Source organism: Macaca nemestrina, chromosome 3, assembly GCF_043159975.1.
Source record: "Macaca nemestrina isolate mMacNem1 chromosome 3, mMacNem.hap1, whole genome shotgun sequence".
Taxonomy (NCBI): domain Eukaryota; kingdom Metazoa; phylum Chordata; class Mammalia; order Primates; family Cercopithecidae; genus Macaca; species Macaca nemestrina.
This window is the reverse complement of record NC_092127.1, coordinates 160,201,707-160,224,601: the sequence shown is the minus strand read 5'-3', so window position 1 is coordinate 160,224,601 and position 22,895 is coordinate 160,201,707. Positions and strand designations below refer to the sequence as shown.

At 42.5% G+C, this 22,895-nt stretch overlaps 1 protein-coding gene across 1 annotated transcript in view; it reads left to right on the top strand.

Moving 5' to 3' along the window:
• Nucleotides 1-1,755: 1,755 nt before the first annotated feature.
• The window catches only part of LOC105487759 (NACHT and WD repeat domain containing 2), a 197,118-nt gene continuing 175,978 nt past the window's right edge, over nucleotides 1,756-22,895 (top strand). The window contains exon 1 of the mRNA XM_011751402.3: nucleotides 1,756-3,043. Within this exon, the coding sequence (XP_011749704.1) occupies nucleotides 2,893-3,043 (151 nt within the window). The 5' untranslated portion in view covers nucleotides 1,756-2,892. The remainder of the gene's footprint in view (nucleotides 3,044-22,895) is intronic.

The window sequence follows — 22,895 nt, the reverse complement described above, 5'->3', positions numbered from 1 at the left end:
AAATGAGGGTCAGCCTTCCACAATTACACCCTCTCCCTCTCATTTGTTTCTCTGTCTCTCTCATTCTTTTTGATTCCTCAGTTTATAATAAAGTGTTATCACCATAGGTGACACCTCCTTTATTGGTATTTGTGTGTTAAGAAACCAAACCTATCTGGTGTTAGCATGTCAGATGCTTGCAAGCCAAAGAATGCGGAGGAAGACTCTTTTTGCATGTGCACGCATGCGTGTGTGTGTGTGTGTGTGTGTGTGTGTGTGTGTGTGTGTGTATTTTGAGGGAGATGAGTAATTGGTATCCTCCTTAGGTAGAATACTCCAAAGACAGCAGCCTCTCTAGCTGAGGCAAGGTTGATTGTGCAGAGAGCCTTTTACAGCGTAGCCCACAGACAATATGAAATTCTCTCTCCTCTGCAGCCTTGGTCTGCAGTGACACTGGCAGATGCTAAACTTCGGCCTGTCTAGAACAGTTAATTAGGTTATAGAGGCTGCCAAAAATCCCAAAGTCATCCAAAGAAAATGCAACACTTTGAAATCTGAAGCAAAGGTCAGAAGACACAAACATTAATCCTATTTCTAAAAAGAGAGAAACAAACAAAGAAGGAAGGGAAAAAAGAAAGGCAGGAAGTCAGGTCCCTGCTAATCTGGCAGCTCCTAATTAATCTTTTATAAACAATATTGAGATCAGGCATAAAGTGATCCTAGCTCTTTTCTCCAGTAATAGATACTGTACATTCACACATGATGGTATGCAATAAACACCGTATATTTGTGACCTTTCCACAGCTCTCAGTCCATACCTCTTGAGACAACAGAGGATCCTTCAGGGACCCCTTTCCTGCTGGAGAACATTTCCACCCGAGAATGAGTCTGGAGTGAAGAAATTGAATCAATTAAATGGCTGGGTATGTTCAAGCCTTCTTTATGGGCTGCATCAAATTATCACAAAGTAAGAACTGCTGCTGTCTGCCCCCTGGTTCTCAGCAGTGGAGAGGCAGCCTTACAAACCCAGAGACCCAATTCTTCCAAAGAGGTTACCCCAGAACGTGTGTGCTGGGGCTGGAGTGGGGTAAAAAAAATGAACAGCAGTGCATGGGACTTCACTGCCACCAGCAGGCCCCAGAGGAAGTGCAGGCCCAGAGGAGGCCAGGCTGTTTAGATTAGGAGCATCCAGGCAAGAAGAGAACACATGCGTCTGAACTGCCTCACCCTGTGCCCGCCCACCCCTTCTTCCCCAATCTCAAAGATTTGGAAAAACTGTTATTCTTCCGTAAAAGACAGGTGTCCCTGCCCAAAAGCCCAGAATAAGTGATTTAGAGACTAAACTGCAATTAAGGCTACAAACACTCCCTTCTCCCGGCGCCCTTAGTCCCCAACACATTTACACTTTATTTTGCGAGTTCTTCGTTCCTGTCCTGGCTTATGCAGTATTTCCATGGGTGCAGTGGAGTGGAAGGGACACGGCGATTTTACATCTGGGTCCCTCTGCGTCTCATGTCACCTAAGACATGGACTGGACCCCTGCGCCCTCCACCTTGAGCCCGGAACCCGAGGACGGCCGCGAGTCCGCTGTGGCCGCCCTGGATCAGCTTCAGGTGGAGCTGACCCACGCGTTGCACTGACTTGGAAAAGCGGCTGAAGTGCACACAAGAAGCTGCTGCCCACAGCCAGCTCTGATTTCTCGCATCCCAGTCCCAATCCACGGCCACCTGCACTTTGCTTAACGTTGCGCAGGGGGGCGCTCCCGAGAACCCACACCCTCCCGCCCGGCCCAGGTGCGCACCAACCAGCGCGGGGCTCCAGCAACCTGGCGGCCGACGGGACCGGGAGCCGCCAGGCGAGCATAACAGCTGGCGAGTGCGCCTTGATGGGAGCAGAAAGGCCCCCTAGGAGCCTTAAAGGCCTCAGAGGAGCTACCCGCGGAGATCCGCTCCCGGAAAGGTTCCGGGACCACGCGGCGTGGAGCACGTGAACTGCGCAGCTTGGCTATAAAAACCCCCGCTCAGACGCGCGTGGGGAGCAAGCGGAGCGGCAGGACGCTGCCACCTGCGCCAGGAGAGATAGGGATGAAGCGACCCTCCCTCCAGGACGCCAGAGACAATCTGGAGACTTGATGCTTCAAACTCTCCGGGCCTGGCTTGGGGTTGCGTGCGTCGAACTTTGAGACTGGATTCCCTGCACTTGGGCAGAGACGCGCAGACGCCCGCGAGTGTGGATTCCCGAAAATTCTCAGGGCTCGTGTGACCTTTAGGAGAGTTGGAGGGGGCGTAGTAGAAATCTCAGGCTAATTGATTTCTTGTCCTCCACCACGGAGGCAGCCAGGAGCCCTCGGCTGTCCACAGAGGAGCCTGGGAGACCCCTGCGCACTCCCGAGGCCCCCGCGCCCAAGCCCCGGCCGTCCTCTAAGCCGCAGGTTATTTCTGTGCCCGAGAGAGGCGGACTCGGATAAAGTCGGGACGCCTTCTCGTACATAAAGTTTCATCTGCTCTCCTCGCTCGCACTGTCCCTGCCGCCTGGCGGCCCCCTCCTCCCACGGTGGGCGCGGGCGGGGAGATGGCCGCCGGCGCTTCCAGGCGCAAACTGGCGCTGCGCGCGTAGCCGCAGCCACGCTGACCTCCCGCTCCAGCTGGCTGCTGCTCTGAGCCCTGGCAGCGGGCAAAGGCGGAGGCCCAGAGGGGCAAGAGACCTCTGCGACAGGGGCCCGAGGGTCCGTATGGCAGCTCGTCGCCGGCGGGTGCTGTGCGCCACTGAGCTCCCCAGTGGCGCTTCGGGCTCGGAGCGACTCTGAGCCGCGCCGCCTGCAGAGATCGACCCGGCAGTTCCGCGGAGCCGCGGGCAGGAACCCGAGGAGCAGGAGGTGGCGGCGGCGGCAGTGGCTTTTCCTCCTAGAGGGCGATGTGGCCGGCAGGCGCGGGCACCAAGCTGCCCTGTCCCCGAGACTCTGCGCTCCGGCGGGCAGCTTTCTCTGGTAACCTCACAGCCCTGCCCTCTCACCTCGTGCCGGCCGGCCGCAGCGTCCGGGTCTTCATCAGCGCCAACCCTGAAGGTACGTCTCTCGCTCGGGTTTGCCCGTCCGTCCTTCTGTCCGTCCGCGCTGCGGAAGCGGGAGTGTGTGTGTCCGCCCTCCAGCCCGGTGCGCCCTGCACTCCCTTTCTCCAGCTAAAGCCGTGGCCGCCCTGAGCGCGTGGGAATTTAATTTGAATCACTTTTCTTCTCCCCTCGCTGGTCGGTTTTGCCTGCTCACTTCTATTAGGACACCCATTCTCCACCCAGGGTTATTCCCCTGGGTCAATCCGAGAAACATGCAAGGCATTAGCCGGCCCTCCTGGAAGCACCATTCTGCCGCCGCCGCCACCACCTCCTTTCCCCCGCCCTTTTTTAAGCGGTTTCTTCTCCGAGATGACCGCAAACGCAAACAGTAACTCTCCTCCCTGAGGCGGGTTCCTGAGTGCGGGGCTCCCTCCGTGGCCACTTTTTCCAGCTGAGGTGAGGTGAGTTCCTTGAGACTCTCCTCCTGCAGGTGCGATGGTGCCCTTTGCAGAGGCCAATCAGACTTTTGTGAACCGGAGGTCCAGGGGGACACGCTCTGTGGGTCCCGGAACAGGCTTCGCGGTGGAGCACGCAGGATGAGCTCATCTTCTCCGTTGGGTCACAGGGCTTGGTCTTCTGTATCTAGAACCTGGCCTACTCAGTCATGTTCCTGCTTAAGGCACCTGGTAGGCACTCCATGAAAACTTGTTGATTTCTTGTTGCATTCACAACCACAGAGGTTGAACGCTGGGCGGTCAAAGCCTGGCGCATCACTACCTTCCAATCCTTAGTCCTCAACGTTAGATTTCATTTCCAGTAAGTGGGGCGTTGGGGAAGGAAGGATGTATTTGTACTGGGGCTGGATAAAACTGCAGGAATTACTCTTTTCTAGGAAAAAAAAATGTTTGGCTATGAGTCTATAGGAGACTGACAGAGTTGAGAGGTTTGAGAATTATCATTTTCTGCACTCTAACAAGACTTTGGGTCGAGGAGTCAAGGAGAAACGTCCACATTCAAACGATCGTTGGATATAATTCTCATTTGAAAACCCAAGGTTCTGGTTTCTTGGAAAAGCTTTCGGAGAAGACCCACAAAAGTAACTTCCTAGAAAATTACCGTTTCGGAAAAAAAAAATAGCACTAGCAGAATTCTGAGGTAAAGCTTACATTATGAGAAGGAGTTGGGGAGAGAATCAAAAAGATAACATGCACTAATTCGTATTAGAAAAACGATATGCTTTGGGGAGACGGCACGACTGTCCTTTTATCAGTTTACAGCTCACTTTCAAAGAACTTAAGGAGGCTTTTAGGATGATACAGTACACTCAAAAAAATCATTCTATCTCCGAGATGTCTTCTAGTGTTTGTACCTAAACCTGGATTTAAAGGGAAAAAGAAATGGAGATATTCAGCCTATTTAAGGAAATTTGCAACTTAAGTGTTCAGGATTACTTCTTAAAATATTGCTAGAACATTTTTAAGTGAGAGAATTTTGGTAGAAAATGTTTCAATGTTAGACATTTTTAGTTCTGAGCTTTAAAATAAAGTCATATGAAATGTGTTTCAATCTGCTGCTGACGTGAAGCTAGCTAAATCACTCTTTTCCTTTAAACATGCTGCTTCTAAAATACAATAAAAATTCTGTTAATATGTGTAATTTTTTCTTGCTCTCTAGATTTGCAATTTCTAAGATAAAACGATACTGAATTTATACTATCAGCTTAATATTGAGTTAGTACTCAAGGTTAATGTCATTTTTTAAGCCTGTCCATATTATTCTTCAAATTCCCTAGTTTCTTGAAATAAAAGATTTAGCATAGATTAACCCTAGGAAAGCGAACAGGAGGGAGGAGCCAGTCATGCCCCTTGGCTAAGGTTTGAACTGGACAGCTTCCACAAGGATCTTAACAAACAAAACAAACGTGAAGCTTACCTGGGAAGTTTCAATAGGGGCAGGATCTCAGATTTTATCCAAATTGGAGAGCTGATGGCATATTAAATAAAAAAGACAGATGGGCATTTTTAATGATCTGAATGTGAAGCCTTAAAATCTTGGTAAATGCTCTGTCAGAGGCAGCACTTGACCGTGTGATCTTTATGGATGCAATTTAGAAAGCAAATGCTTGTGTTTTGGTACGATCCAATATTAGATTCTTGGCCAATACTGAAGAGCCTCTCTACTGTCAAATTAAGACAGAGAACATTATCTCATGCTTTCCTTTACAAGCGGAAATCCAATTTATGTTCTAAATAAAAGCTGCTTTGTGTTGAACTCATAGCAATACTCAGAACCCAGCAAGGATTTTGCTTGGAGTATTGTTTTAATAGGTAATGCTGTACAAGGCTTGCATGGAATTTCCCCATCAGTAACGAAGATAATAGAATGGAATAGATAATAGAATGAATAGAACTTTTTTTTTTTGAGACGAAGTCTCGCTCTTGTCACCCAGGCTGGAGTGCAGTGGCGCAATCTCAGCTCACTGCAACCTCCACCTCCTGGGTTCAAGCTATTCTCCTACCTCAGCCTCTAGTAGCTGGGATTACAGGTGCCCACCACCATGACCGGCTAATTTTGTACTTTTAGTAGCAACAGGGTTTTGTCATATTGGCCAGGCTGGTCTTGAACTCCTGACCTCAGGTGATCCACCTGCCTCAGCCTCCTAAAGTGCTGGAATTATACAGGCATGAACCTCTGCACCCGGCCATAGAATTTCTTTAGAATGAAAAAATTACTTTCCCATGTATTAGTTCATTCAATATATTAATTTTGATTTCTATCCTCAAACAACCCTCTGAGGGTAGGGTAGTGGACCAGGGGTGCTCCATCTGTTCTACAGATGAGATTACTGAGGCTGTATCAAATTATACCACTTGCCTGAATTAATATAGCAGAGCGAAACAGAGTAGAGCCTAGAGGACCCTGAAAACACTTCTCTTGATATTATTTTATCCAGCCTAGGCTCTTGACAGATCTCTGTGAAATATCTCACACCACATGGACAAGACAATCCAGATAGGGGGGATAAGCACTGTCCAGCATCTTCTGACTGTCAGACTTAAAGAGTATGAACAGCTGGCAGGGAACATGGCTATGCTGACCCACTTTGCTCCCACCAAGAGGTAGCCCCAGGCATTCAAGGAAATTTCAGAATGTGCTGGACTCCAATTGACACATTCTTGTCCAGAAGTGTATCTGCCTCTGACTAGTCCCCACCATGTGGAAGATGCTGGAGAAGGACCCATGTGGGGGAGGTGATAGCATTATCCCAGATTTTCTTAAATGGATGGGCCTTGGACTTCATCTAGTTCCACCTCCCACCCAACATAGAAATTCCATCTGTGATATCTTCATCAATCCTTGGAAGTTTTCTAGTCATTTAGCTACTGTACTTCTGCCAGAACAGCACTTATAGCTCCTTGGAAAGATGATTTTAAAACCCACATAAAATCCTTTACTGTGATTAGCCTAAATAGCCCATGCATATGGAGATGAGAGGAACCTGCCAGATTCCTGTTATTAGAGTGTAAAGGTCCTCCTCTTCTCTGTCTTCATTCTTTATCAATTTATAGGAAGGTACAGTCTTAACACAGAAGGAAAACCAAAATATCACTTTTATTACTGATGAAAATGATGCAGGTCCACAATCCATTTTCTGTGATCATCTGGGCCAGATATGATTTTGGAATCTCTTTTTTCAGACTTTGAGGAAAAATACTTATATACTGTCTAATATGTGGGGCCTGGGGTAACAACCCATGTCGGATATGAATAGGTATATAAGGAAACATGAGTTCAGTCTAAGCCAGTGTTATACAGAACTTTCTGTGATGCTGGAAATGTCTCTCTGATATGGTAGCACTAGCCACATAGGGCTACTGAGCATTTGAAATGTGGCTAGTATGACTAAGAATATGAATTTTTCATTTTATATAATTTTAATGGATTTAAATTTAAGTAGACTCATGTGGCTTTTGTATCAGATAGCAAAGCTCCAAGTGGAGTGATGCAGATTATAAGTAGCTTCCTGTCAGCCAAGGTCAGGTTTGGCCATCAAGGACTCAGGTCACTTCAGGTTTTGCTACCAGATGGATTGGAGGAAATCTTTTATTTTCAAAGCTTTGAAGATTTTTGGAATTGCGGGTAAAAGATATGGACTTTTATTGGAGAATATGGTTTTAACTCTGGGCAAGGGACTTTCCCAATATTGAACCCAAGAATTAGACAGGCTTCACCCCCAGTCACTGTTAGCAGTGGGCAGAGCACAGACCACTCTCCCTGGCTCGTGGACAGAGTAGATCCCTTTAAACCTTAACACATGGAGAAGTAGAGGAGAATGGCAATTTTATGAGAGAGGAAGAAGAGGCTGGGCTATCGTGGTCAGATTTTCCTTCCACCTGCAGCCATCAGATTAAGATACTTCTCCTCCCCTAAGGAGTAATTGACAGCATCCTACACTAGTGCATTACCTTTTGCATGCAAAAAGATATCTGAAGTGGAGAAAAAGATATTTGAACACTTAATGCATTTTTCTGTCCACTCAGATTTCTGTGCTGGTCATTATTGAGAGTTGTGAACTCTTGTCCACAGTGTTGATCAGGTGTTCATACCATTACCACTTGATTTTCTTTTGTCTGCTATGGCTTTGCATCTTCCCAGACTCTTCATGCCTTTGGAGTCTCCATAGGAAAGTTTGTTCTCCATTACAGTGGAAGTAACAGCAAGAAACATGTTTTCCCTTTATGTGTGTACATGGGTTCATTTGCTACAACTAGTGATCAATTGTTTGAACTTGCCTCCCCACCCAAAAGGCAGAAATATCTGCATTGAGAAATTCACGTGAAACCTATCAGTATTCTTTACCATTATTCTTCTTACTTTTCCTACTATCCTGATTATTTCTGTGGCTCCCTTTTTATTGTCATTATGAGTAGTGGAAAAAAAAAATACTGTAAAAAGCATATATGTGTGTATATGTACGTACACACACATATACACAGCCATTTTGATACAAGAACATCTTTAAAAACTAAGTTGTCAAGGGGAATATACTGAGTTGCTATATTATGATAAATGCACATAGGACACTTATAGTAAATGAGTTCTAAAATGTTAGCGGTTGTATCTTCTAAGCAGACATTATTCAAGTGGAGAAATTATTGGATAAAATATATATAGCTAGACTTGGGAGCCAGGTTTCTTGCATTTAAATCCTCAATCCACTATGTAATGCTGTGATTTCTTGAGCAAGTTGCTTAACTTCCTTGTTTTCAATTTCACAGTTTGTAGAAGAAGTCAATGATATCCCCTGTCTCACAGAGTTATGGAGTAGATTACATAAGCTAATAGATGTAAAGCACTTAGGACAGTGCTGGGCATGTAGTAAATATTAAATAAATGTTTGCTATTTTATTATTATCTTTATTACATTCTACCATGATCCAGACACTGTGCAGGTGTGTTTAAGCAAATATAAATATGTCCTGCCCTCAAGGAATGCAGTCTATAGAGGCATATAAATTAGAACTCAGTACAGTTATGCATTGCTTAATGACAGGGATATATTCTGGGAAATGTGTCATTAGTCAATTTTGTCATTGTATGAACATCGTAGAGTGTACTCACACAAACCTAGATGATACCGTTTACTATACACGTAGGCCATATGGTAAAGCCTTCTGCTCCTAGCCTACAAACCTGTATAGCATGTTATTGTACTGAATACTGAATAGGCAATTGTAACAGAAGGGTATTTGTGTATCTAGACATACCTAAACATAGTAAAGGTACTGTTGGCTGGATGCAGTGACTCAAGCCTGTAATCCCAGCACTTTGGGAGGCCAAGATGGGCGGATCACTTGAGGTCAGGAATTTGAGACCAGCCTGGCCAGCATGGTGAAACCCTGTCTCTACTAAAAATATAAAAATTAGCTGAGTGTGGTGGTGGGCGCCTGTAATCCCAGCTACTTGGGAGGCTGAGGCAGGAGAAATGCTTGAGCCTGGGGGGCAGAGGCAGCAGTGAGCTGAGATCTGGCCACTGCACTCCAGCCTAGGTGACAGAGACTCCATCTCAATAAATAAACATAAAGGTACTGTAAAAATACAGTATTATAATCTTATGGGATCACTGTCACATACGTGGTTTATTCTTGACTGGAATGTCATTATGTGGCACATGGCTGTAGTAAAATACAAACTACCCCAGATCTTTCATGGAATTAGGTGCTTCCAAAAATCATTATAGGGGTTGGAGGAGCAAAAGTCAGGGGCACCACTGGGTATTTAGTTCACATTGTCAAAGCCACCACCCAGAGGGTAGGAAACTGCAGAAGCCATTGCCAGTATCACAGCTGCCCCTGAGTACTGGGTAGCTGCTCAGCCTCTGCAGAAACACGTTTGTTGAAACCTGCATGTTAGCCACTATGACTGCTGGTGAAGGAACTTTGTCCTCCAGATCTTATGCAGGTACATCCCTTTGGTAGAACCAGAATTGAGTTTGGACCCTGGCAACAAGCAAGTCTAGAAACTTCAGGATTTTAGCCCCTGCAGTACTAAGGAGATAGATAATGGAAGGAAGAGATAATGAATAATCAACACCAAGAGGTAGTATCTAGCCAGGGGGAAGCAGACACATTCACTCACTCAAGCAGTACATATTCATGAAGCAACTACTCTATATGGAGTGCTGTTATGGTGCTTAGTATACAGAAAAGTGAACAAAACAGACTAGGTCTCTGCTCTTATGGTATTTCCATAAATAATATATATGTGACAAGCACTATGCTAATGATATGAACAGATCATTAAAGGAGCACCAAGGAGGGTTATGTAAACCAACTCGGGGTGTGGAGGGGGTCAGAATGAGGGGTTAGTATGGCTTCCCACATAATGAATAGAGCCAGGCATGGAAACTATTCTGCATGATAATCAAATATGAGGCAGAGTAATGATGAGATCTCCACAGGGAATAGAAAGAAATAGTCTTTATCATTCAGCAGAAAGCTTTTATCATTTTGAATAGAAGTGAAACTGATGTCTTGAGGTGATATTGTTTGCCCTTGAAGGTGGCTTATTTAAAATGAGGTTTGGAAGAAAGGATGACTTGGACTATAAAGATAAACTATACATATGATTTTGCAGTTTAAAAAATCAGCTTATAGATCTTTTAAAATTCTTCTGTAAGCAGTGTATATCAGAGCAATCATACCATTTGCTATTCAAAACAGTGTGTAAAGGTTTCTATTTTATTTCTCTTTCAGTTATCTATTGCTATGTATCTACCTACCAAAAACCTGAGTGGCTTAAAACAACAATGATTTCTGTCTCACAATTCTGTGGTTGGTATTTTGGGCAAGGCTTGGCTGGGTGGTTCTTCTGTTCCACGGGGTATTGAATTGAGTCAGTCATTCAGCTGCTTTCAGCTAAGCCTAGACTTGGCCGGGCTGGAAGGTCCCAGTAGGCTTCATTTACATGTCTGGCAACCCAGTTCTCCTCCATGAGGGTCTTCTCTCCGTCTCCAGCTTTTCTCTCATCTTTCAGGAGTCCAGCCCAAGAGTCGTTATAGGAGATTGGCTTCCTCAGAGAAAGGAAGTGGAAGCTGTTTGTCCTCTTAAGGCCTGGGCTTGGAAGTCCCAGAATGTTTATTTTGCTGCGTTCTGTCATCAGTGCAAGTTATCGGGCTAGTCTAGATTCAAGGTGGGGAGAATTAGACCCCATTTATTAATGTGAGAAGAGGTGTGTGCATATGGGGAAGGGAGGAATAAATAGTAGCTGACTTTAAAAATTACCACAACCCCCCTTTTATTTTGCAGTTTCTTTGACCTCCCTTTGTTATAATTAGATTATGTGAGACAACAAGAGCATAATCCAGTGTCATTGCAAGTATGATAGTAAGTCTTCAACAAGTTTTAATAATTATTGTCATTATTACTATGTGTTATTGAAGACTTAGAATAACTCAGTAAATAGCACCCTTCTTCCCCTCTCAAGTTCTGAACTAACTGAAAATCAGTTTCTGATAAAAAGAGTTTGCAGATAGAAGATCAAAATATCACCATTTTTCCTGATAAAGATAATGGAGAATGCCTTCATGCATCCTAATACTAAATAGCAGAATTAGATATTCTTCTGGCCACTCATTGGAGGTGGTGGGCCTCCAGAGACTTTCCATCCTGTGGCCTGCTCCAGAAAACAAGGAGCCTGGAGGAGAGAGTGAAGCCATGCTCCCTGGAACAGGTCAGGTCCCAAGGGGTAGGAGTGAGCAGGTGGGCAGAAATTGCCTGGTTTCTTCTTCCCTTGCTTTCCAGTCTGGGAAGGTTAAATGAGGTAAAGAGAGTCCAGGGGGTCCTCATTACATCACAGCCCATTATCTCATAAAAAGAAGACAGTGAGGTACAAGCTACTAAAGATAATAGCAGGAACGAGATACACGTATCTGTACACATGTTTCAGATACTCAGTACCAGAATACATTTGTAAGGTAAGTTCTTAGCATGGCCTTGGGAAAAGTCACATATTTCTCTATAAATAAGTTGTTTAAAGCCACTAAGTTTTGAAGTAGATTGATATGCAGCAATAGATAATTGGCAAATTAAAAAAGTAAAAACACACAAGCACCTTTTAAAGTGGCAAATGATGATTCTACAGAGTAACAGGAAGTAATTAGGTTTGATAAAGTAAGCCTAAGGTTCTTCTTTTCTTAATCCATCCTTAGCAAACTAACACAGCAACAGAAAACCAAATACCGCATGTTCTCGGTTATAAGTAGGAGCTAAATGATTGGAACATGTGGACACATAGAGGGCAACAACACACACTGGGGCCTTTCGGAGGGTGGAGGCTGGGAGGAGGAAGAAGATCAGGAAAAATAACTAGTGGGTAGTATGCTTAATAGCTGGATAATGAAATAATCTGTACAACAAACCCCCCCATGACACATGTTTACCTGTATAACAAACCTGCACTTGTATCTTGAACTTAAAAGTTTAAAAAAAATCAGGCTGGGCATATCAACATATGTTGAAATACTAGAAGTTCCATTTTGTTGGGAAATCTCTGGCAATATGTATTTCACTGATACAGTAGGAAAATGTCAAAAAGCGACCAACTTTGAGCTCTAAGCATTGATGAATTCCTATCCAAAACAGCTGCAGAAGATCTGTAATACCAGCATTCAGGCATTAAAGATAATCTGTTTATAAACATAAAGCAGCTAATAAACTGGGTAGCTTAAAGTTCAACTCAATTTTTTTTTAAGTTTTGCTTGTAATGGTCATGTTATTTAAATAAATGTGAAACTTGTAGCAGTGGCTTGCATCACTTCTTCAAAGCTTTAGCTTCCATTTCTATTTTTGTTGAAACTAAACAGGATTCATTCAGCACATTGAAGTGTGTTGGCTAATGTATAATTAGAAAAGAGAGTTATGTGATAGAAAGTTAATAAAAAAGATGAAAAACTGCAGCTTGGATGCAATTCAAAGAGAATAATACCCCCCTTCTAATGAAATACTTCCTTGAAATCTCATTTTCAATCCAAAATATTTCAAAGACTGTGAAATGGCATGCTCAAAACAAAGAGCAGAGCACAGATGTCAGGTGTCTTATTCCTAGAGTATTACAGAATTTCACTCAGATGAAACCGCAAAATTGAAAGCGTATCCTTCATAATATTTAATCTGATCTATTACATACAGTGTCATTCAAAGAGTTTCTTGCTGCAGAATGTCTCCTTCAGGTTTTATTCTTAGCATCAACTGCAGTATTTATTAAATACCCATTGTGCACTAGCAAACACCTAATTGGTTGGTGTGGAATGTTAGAAAGGGAGTAAAAATAACAGTATGTGCTGCTGTCTTTATTCTTCAGACTCACACATCTAAGAGGCAGGACAAACAACTATAAAAATTACAGACACTGCAGTTGTGAAAGGGATGTTTACATACAAAGGCTGATTGGAATAATTGGAATCAGGTTGTATCTGATATCCCAGTGTGGCATGAGCTGTTCAAATTTAGCCAAAAGGGAAAGACTGAGAAGGATCAGACCTAAAAATCACCCGTCTACTCTGGAGGGGTGGCCATTGGGGAACTGGTCCTGCCATGTATAAGAAGAGTGAGTCCAGATCCAAGGGAGAGCATGGTTTTTGAAAGGGAAAGCATTTGATACCAAGGAGCCTAATAGAATCTGAAGGGTTACCCAGTGAGTGAGCAAAGCCTGGCCTGAAATGTATTTAATTTATCTGAGTGTCAGAAGAGTAAGGTTTATTTAGATAAAAATTGAAGGAGTTTTGGCAGGTACAGAGTCTGAATGTCTTGGGCACAAAGTTCCCTTTCTGAAGTGGGGACTTGTGAAGGAGAATAAGGCAGCAGAGAGTGTCTGGCAAAAACAATAGGATCCAGCCCCTAATCATAAGGGAGGACTGAGGTCCTGGGACAATGTACAAATCTGCTGTTGGGATTAGAACCCAAGGCCAGAACTGCAGCCTGAGTAATATGACCCTGAGTCCCAGAGAGTTGGGACAGAAATAATACTAAACATTTCCTGGTTAAGGTTACTACTGAGCCCACGGATTGGGACCAGCCCCCACTACAGGTGGCACGAGCTGTGGTTCCAGGTATGTCGGAGGATGGATGCAGAAGCCAGGAAGGGTTATTCAGTTAGAATAAGGGATTTTGAACAATATTTGAAAGATGAGAAATACTTAATTATCATAGTTGGAAAAGAAATGTTCCCGACAGAATAGGACATATCCTGGAAGTCGGGTAAGTCTAATTTCTGAATCAGTAGCAGTGCTTGGAATACTTTAGAGAGAAAGCTGGGGACCATATTCAGGCTCAGTGGAAAAGAGCAGTGATTAGTACTGTCTACTGTGGAATGAGGACTGGTCTGTATCCTTATGTGTGCAGTGTCTGTGTGACTGTGGACACTGGGGGTAGAGGAATGGAGCAGTGTAAACAACCAAGAGAAAGCTTTTGTTTTGTTTTATTTGGGCAAAGCAGAGAAGACAAGTCAGAGGAAAATAAGAAAATTTTGCCCTAGAAATAACTGGCGAGAAATTCCCAGATGACAGAACTGGTAAAATCACAGCTTTCTAAAGGGAGAAGAATGTGTTGAAACTGTTAAATAGACTGAAAAATCTACTTACATGAGGTAGAACCTGCATATGAGTTTGTTGCTAAGCAAAGAAGAGTAGCTTCAGAAAAGATCTCACTCAGTTAATGATATTCTAGAAGACTCTAATTAAAATGGAATTCAGAAACTACTGAAGTCACCGTGTGATAAGGAAGGAGTTAACCAAAGTTATCAAGTGCTTTACAAAAAAGAGAATCTGCTATGAACACTGAAAAGAAGACTTGAAAATAACAAATTCCTTTATGAGCCCTTTTGTTTTAAAATTCAGAAGTCTAAATCTGTTTACAGAAGCAATTTCAGTAACAATAAGAATATGTAGGAAAAAGAAAGATCCAAAGATCTTTCTCTCCTCTAAGAAGCTACCATTTGGAGGTTTTACCCAAAAAAGGATAAGAGTATTCACAAATTGGGAGATTTCACAATTTAGTGAAATCGCTGCCATGCTGGAAATTTAGGGTTTTGCAATGTGGCCCTTGAAATTTGGGACTCTCTTATTAAGAGATGAGGTCTGTGACTTCTTCCCTTGAATCTGGGTTGTGATTTGGCCAATAGAATATAGGAGAGGTGTCACTGTACCAGATTTGTGGCCCAGGCATTCAGAGATTGGCCACTTCCAATTTCTGTCTTTTGAAACACTGATTTTTAGACCCTCACTGACCCATGGAAGGACCCCTGTGGAAAGGAGGCCACAGCCAGTACCACCTGGCCAACAAGGAGAATGAGCCATCTGGGAGGCAGATCTTCACCCCGGTTGAGCTTCCCCCATTGACTGTGGCCGTGTGGTCAGCCTTCCCACCTAAACCTGCCCAAGGTGCAGGTGCAAGGGTAAAAAGGAATGACTGCTGTTTTAAGCCACTGATTTGGGTTTGTTATGTAGCAATAAATAAATTAATAAAAGAAAACAAACATTATAATGTGTCCTAAGAATGAATAATTTGAAGGTTAGATTCAGGTTTGAATCCCAAGATTTTCCCAGACTTGGATAAGATATTTAGTCTTCTTAGACTCATTTCTCAACTGAAAAATTGGAGCAATAACACCTACGTCACAAGGCAGTGGTGAGAAAGAAATGAAATACTACACTGAGGCATCTAAAACAATGCCTGAAAGATACTAAGGACTTAAAAATTATAGGTCAGAGTTTGTTAAAAGCTCTAGAATATAGAGTTATCACAGTTTTATGGAAATGAGAATTCCTTGAATAACTTCCTTCTTAAAAAAAAACTATAGCACAAAATGGGTCATTATTCTCAAATCATGCCACCTATATGATCATATATGCTTTTAGCTAGAAGGGACTACATAAAAACACCAGATTTTTAAAATGATTTAATTACATAAACATGAATTCAGCCCAAACTATAACATACTAAGTTAATAAGTTACATCTCTAAATAATAGAGCAGAAACTAGCTGATTTTTCAAAAAGCTACCTACCAGAAAGGACAACTCTTTTGAAACCACAGGTAGCCAGCAGAGTTCAATAAAATGACATTCAAAGAATAAAAGGTTTGCACTTTCACCATTTAAAGTTAGATGTGCTAAATTCTTATTCTAAAAAATTATAATTTCTTTCAAAAAATTCCTTTAATGTTGCTTTAAACCGACATAAAGGTTCATATATCATTTTTCTGGTCCTTTTAATCTTTTAGACTGTAATGCATAGTTTGCTTAAGTTCAGATTTGCATAGTTTTGCTCATGGTTCCAAAAAGCCTGTGGTACCCACATTTATGTGGGAAAGACCACGCTGGATAAAAATGAGCAGTCACTATTCTCTCTAGCCAGGATTTTGGTACAAATCTCATGCATGATTGAAAGACAATTTAATTCCAAGTAGTTACTATTGTTGAATGACCCAACCAACTTTCACTGTAAGTTGATCATTCTTATTGTGTTCTTGTAATGGTTATTGAAAGTTCACATTATAGCAACTAAAGAGCATTTGTGCTCCTAGAGGTGCAGATGTTTGGAGATGGAGGTGGTTGCTAGAGATGGGTCTTTTGAGTGAGTCAGTGAATGGGACTGGGCATAGGTGGATGATGACTTGAATCTAGAAAGTGTTAATCATTTATTTGTTAGTTCAAGCTTGCAGATCTCAGAGTAAAATGGAAGGAGGGAGAAGGCCCAGGCATCCAGGAGTTTTGAAACAGAAATGGGTTTTGTGATTAAGGTTGGAATTTGAAAAGGGCTAGAAACTGAGACAGTCCAGCCTCTCCAGGACAGTGAGACAGTCTGGGCGTCTGCAGGTGGAGAGAGGCAAGGAGCCTGCTTTCCTGAATGCAGCCAGTGTGCTTATCTGAAGAAGAGGCAATATAGGGCTCAGCTAAATGCTTTGGTTCTTTTGCTGAGATTTTTTAAATATTAGAAACTCATTCTTTGTCCTTTATGCTTATTGTATAATTGTTTTGTTTTCCCTCACCTTTTTTCTTTTGGAAAATTAGTCTTAACTGTGTCAAGGGAAAACATGAATTTCACTTTTCCTAATATCACAAGTAGGATCAAGGCAGACCCATGCTGTAGAGGCTGCTCCAGTGGGTGGGTAAGCACAAGGGGTGTACTCTTAACGCTCCATGGACCTCAAAATGTGTATGTAAATTTCTTCTCTGCCAGCACCTGCACCTGTAAGGTGGATAGCAGTACAGATTTCAAGGACATGAGTTTCATTTGATACCAGAGCATGTTAGAATCACAGCACCAGAATCTAGATTATGCACCGCCTAGTGTTTATGAGCTGTGTAACCTGGAGCAGGTTCTAGAACCCCGAGTCTCGGTTTTCCTATCTGTTGAAAAGAAATGCAACTCTATGTTTTGTATCTCATGCAGTTCTGCAGATTAAATTCTGCTGTAGTAAACATACAGTGAACCCTATATAAAAGCAAAGCATTGCTCTTTGCTTAAAACTTTTCCAAACATGTAAGACTTAAACTGCCTTCTAAGCCAACATTGTGGTATGGTATAATTAGCGTTTAGCATACAAAATAGGTGCTCAATAAATACTTGCTGAGGTTTTTTTTTTTTTCCCAACTGTTCTTTATTGAAACTGGAAGATATAAGTAGGGTAAAATAGGCATAAAAGACATCTTCCTCAGGCCTACTAATGAAGAAAGTCCAGAAAGCGTCCCACCCCATATCTCGGAGGAAGGAATGCTGTACTTAGAGGCCAAGAAGCATCTGAACAGACAGACCATGCTGGGTTTCCCCACTTAGTCTGTTCCCATTAGGTCATACGCTTTTTGTCCAACCATATTTGTACATGGTTTTTTAGTCTTCATAGAATCTCAGCATAAAAATGGACAGTTGTCACTGTGTCTTTGAATCTCTTTTTTTTTTTTTTTTTTTTTTTTTGAGACGGAGTCTTGCTCTGTCGCCCAGGCTGGAGTGCAGTTCCGCGATCTCAGCTCACTGCAAGCTCTGCCTCCCAGGTTCATGCCAGTCTCCTGCCTCAGCCTCCCAAATAGCTGGGACTACAGGTGCCCGCCACCACACCCGGCTAATTTTTTTTTTTTTTTTTTTTTGTATTTTTAGTGGAGACGTGGTTTCACTGTGTTAGCCAGGATAGTCTTGATCTCCTGACCTCGTGATCCACCCGCCTCGGCCTCCCAAAGTGGTAGAATTACAGGAGTGAGCCACCGCGCCCGGCCAGTACTTGTTGAGTTTTTAAATAGCTAAGAGACAGTGAAGAGGAGATCATGGCATGAAGTGTCTTCCTCCTGACCTGAGTCCTGGAAATTCCTGCAGGGCCGGGTACAGCAGGGCCCACCCTAGGTCACAGATCTTATCCCTCTCATGTCCCTGTCCCTGTTGCTGCCAGTAGATGTAACCATCTGTCAATATACCAACCACTTTATGCCTGAGGCTACCCTATTACTTTACCCCAGTTTGACAGGGCCTCACCTAGAGGACAGCAGGATCCCCACAGGGATGGTTATAGAGATGCAGCCCTACAGTTCCCACCCCTGGAGGCCAGAGCTCCCAAACAGGCGCAATCCACGGGTGTCGCTCCCCAAGTTCTACCATAGTGCCAGGAGAAAAGGTAGAGAGTGGGAAGAGATGGATGTCTTCCTACCCTCCAGGGAAGGAGCCACTGAGGGAAGAAGAGAGATGAGATTTCCATGAAACTAGAGAACAGCAGTGAAGTTTTAAATTCCCATGCCTTTCTTGCAGGAACAGTGAGAAATCAAATAGTGTTTGTACTATGGTTTGGCTGCATTATGACTTTGGGGACAAGTTAGGAACCTTGCCACTCTCTATAACATTATTTTTATGGGCAGTTTCATTTTGTGTTCCATTTAAATCATGTACCATCAGGCTTGTGTCACAGCCATTTAGAAGGGAGTAATTGGAGCATTTTCACTAGAGAGCGTTCTTGTTTTCGAATAATGTCATGGGTGCATGAGGTGTGACATGCTTGTCCTTGAGACACCATGAGGGGAAGAGGGCATGAAATGGACTGAAACATCTTGGCTTCTACTTCTGGTTTATACAGTAGCTCTGCGACCATGGGCATTCTCTCTGGGACTCTCATTTTTCTCCTCTGCAGAATGAGGTGGTTGACAAACAGGTTCTCTGGGGCCTCTTTGAAAGCTGCAGTATTACATTATTCCATTTCTCTGAAACTCCCCAACAGTGTTATTTGGGCGGTTTATTTTATGGAGGGAAAATGTGGGATCTTGCTCTTTCTTCCTAACTTTGTGAGTGCATCTACTCCATTGCCTGAAAAATAGTAATAATACCATCTGTCCTTCCTGTAATAGTTTATCATGATAATGGAGGGGAAAGCAGTTTTGAAACTACAATGTATTAATACATGTAAACTATTTATTATTTGAATGTGGATAGTATAACAAGGAGTACAACCAAGTTTGTGAGGAATATTTCCAGGATTTAGAAACACCTTCCCAACTGTTCCTTATTCAAACTGGAAGGTATGAGTAGGGTAAAATAGGTATAAAAGACATCTTCCTTAGGCCTACAAATAAGACTATTAGATTGATTTTTTTTAATCATTGAATTTGGGATAAGGCAGGCAGAGTGTGAACCCTTGGATAGAAGGGATCTGATCTTCATCCTGAATTGTGTAATAGAATCCATTACGTATGCACATATAACACATGATACAGGGACTTCTGAACAGTAGAGTTTGAAAATTCAAACTGTAGAGTTGGAAGCAGTGGGTTTGAGACCTTGCTGTGTGCCATTTTCTGACTCAGTGACCTTAAACAAGTTACTTAATTTATCCAATCATCAATTTCCTTATTTTTAAAATTGGAAATATCTTAGGATTCATCTGAGGGTAAAGCTTGTAGAGTGTTTAACACATGCTTGGCACAATGAGTTTTCATTAAACATTAACTAGAACTAATCACCATTATAATTAGTAGCTCCATTTTCTCCTTATCTAGGAGATGCTGAGGACTCAGCTAGTGAAGAAGGACACGTCAGGCATGGCTCAACCAGCTGGCATGCATTAAACAAAGGCTTATCTGCTGGCGGTATCTTTGTTGCCCACTCAATAGAAGAGGGAAGGACGTGTAACATGATGATACAGTTAGGAAACATTTATATTCTGTTTGTTTATGTTAAACCAGAATGTTTATTTCCAACTGTCTGTCAAGGTTGACATCTGAGGAGGCCGTATTTATAATAAACATTTTAAAAAGTGCTTTTGAAGAATTGCTATCACAAGTAAGTTGTAAGCCACAAAAGTAGGCATGCCTTCTTACTTCACAGACACCCATTTTCCATGAAATTCGCAAGAATCATACAAGTGTTTACTGAGGGACTTCTGCATGCAAGACACTGTTCTAAACCCTGAAGATGTAGAATTTAACTATGTTAAGTAACTATATTTAAATAATTACATTATCAAAGAAACATACACGTAGCCCCTACTTTCATGGAGCTCACATTCTGATGGGGGGACCATAAAGTAAATATACAAAATCAATTAAAATATTTGTAAAGTTTGTGGAAGGTGGTGATAACTACTGTGAAGAAAAACAAAGCAAGGTAAAGAGAAAGTATAATGGGCAGTTTCTCTCTCCCAGTTAATGGGTGGTCATAAAAGGTCTGCCTGATGAGATATTGTTTGAACAGAAATAGTAACAGTAAAGGGGGGAACCAACCAGATATATGGAGGACAAACATTTCTACCCAATGAAGCATCAAGTGCAAAGGGCCTGTGGCAGAGCACGACTGGGGTGTTCAAGGAAGAGCAAGGTCATTGTACTGGAAAGTAGATGGAGACAAGGGTAATTTTCAAAAAAAAATTTAATGCCCCTGTGTGGCAGACACCAGCCAACCAGCCAACCGGAATAGATGCCATCTACAAACATCCAGGAAACTGTACCTGTGTGTGCCTATGGAGCATCAGCTATGGTAAGAAATAAGATTAGGGAACTCGTGGAAGCTGGATCATATGGAGCCTGCATGTTGTCTCATTGTAATTCATAGAAGCCAACTTTACCCACAAAGGATAAGGATTTTCACTATTCATTTAAGGAACACATTCACTCATTGATTCAATTCATTTTAAAAAATGATTCTACGAGAAGATTCCATAGTGACTGGGTCAATGTACATTCCCACCAACAGTATACAGCTTCTGTTTTCTCCGTACCTTCACCAACACTACCTTTTGTCTTTTTGATAATAGCCATCCTAAGAGTGGTGAGGTGATATCGCCTTGTAGTTTTGATTTGCATTTCCCTGATGACTGGCCAATATTCTTGGGAAAAAAAGTAAGATGGCATTCACTGGGATGTACGTTTTCTAATAGTTGTGTTATATTTGATCTGGGTTTCCCCACCCACTCCAGAAACTCAGCAATTCACTCAGTGTTCTGGGAGGTAGTGAAGTGTGGAACCTAAGCTGATCTTCTCAACTACCCAGGTACCTTGGAAATAAAATGGAAATGGATGAGAGACGTTGTATTGGATCTATAGAGGAGCACGTGGCAAAGTGGTCCAACCCTTGAGAATAAGATTCATAATAAGAGGGAAAGGTTTTCTGTTCATATGTGGCCGGAGAAGACAGAAAATTCTCTCTGAGGTTGCAGAGGTAGAGTCCAACTTGGTCTCTGGATGCTAGAACATGATGGCACAGGGTGCTTCTTGATATAGCCCCAGGTGGATTCACTGCGACATCCTCCAACCAAAGCTCCTAGAAAACCTACTAAAAATTATTTGAGAGGGGAAATGAAGGCAACAACCATTTGGGAGCCCTTCATAAAGTTCATGGAGCCAGGACCACGAGTCCTACTGTATCTGTCTCAAGGTAGCTATAGCCTCAGCAGAGTCCTAGGTGAATGTCACCTGTGGCATTTTGCAGCTTAGCAGCAGCTGTGATGTTACCCCCACCAGGGACAACAGGAGCTGCACGGTCCAGCTTTCACAGATGCTGAGATCCCAGGGCATTTTATGTTGTTAGAACCTGTAGTTGCAGCAGGAAAGTGTAATGGCTCACAAGGAAGACACATAAGCTGCATTTTCATAGCAGGTTCCCAAGATGATCAAGAATCATACTGACTATTTTTTATTCATTCCAGGAACATTAATGCATGACCAGAACTGTCCATCACTTTCCCTTGCTCAGTCTGGCTTGGCGACTGAGGGAACATGGGTTATACAAGCTTTCAGTATGTCAACAGTAGCAAGGATTGTTTGGGTTTTGACTCTGGATCAGAAAGTGCTAGGTGGGGTATTAGGGCTCTGCCACTTTGTAGCAGGCCGACTTCCTCCTTAACCTCTTTAAGCCTTGGTTTCCTCATCTTTGAAATGGGGCTTATAATAGTGTTAGACTTTTAAGGTTTTATGAGAGCTAGTGATATAATGTATTGAAGGCATTTAGCACTGTGCCTGGCACATACCAGGCAGATTAATGCTAATTGTTGTTATGATGGTTTAGAGTAGAAGTAGAATTATTTAGTAAAGTGAGCATGTGCCACAAAGAGAAGAGGGAGAGGAGGAGAATATTCAGTCCTTATAAATTTTAACAGAAATTATTTAAATACAAGAGTTACTAATAGACTAGAACTGGCCCTGAGTTATTTTTTTAAAAAAAGAAATGAAATGATACTTTAGGAATAGAATTTTAGATGGTCATTGGAAGCAGTTGACTATTGCCTTTATTTCAGACCATTTATTCAATGCCTGTGAACAATGAGATTAAATAATACTTTCTGGTCATCTCTTAAATAAGATGGTAATTAAAGAGAGCACTAGGATAGTATCTGATGCCTGTTAGGATAGAGATTTTTGAGAGGCACAACAAGGTAGTTAGTAGCTGCTGCTTTCATTTCAGATTGGACTGACCAACCCATTCAATCAAAGGAGATTTTTGGACCCAGAATCCTTCAGTCTGTCTATCCAATCCCAGTTTGAACAGATAACTGTCAGTTTAATTTAGTGCCTGGCTGATTTCAGATGTAATGGGTGGTTTTCTTTTTAATCAGTCCTTTCTGACATAATAGGAAGAAGAATTTGAGTAGGTTAAATAGCTGGAATAAAACTCATATATCCCTAACATTTCAGAAGAGCTTACTTTCCGTTTGGTGGATGTGTGATGTTGGTAATTTCTCTCCTGTAAGTCAAATGATGTTTCTCTACCTCCCTCCTGAAGTTGTTTTGCTCATCTTTTTAATTTTTTCATAACCAGCTGACCTTTTTCCTAAATAGGTCATTTTGTTGTACAGCCAGTAAACTGGGTGTTCTGGAGATTTTTTGCCCAAGGAGGTTGAATG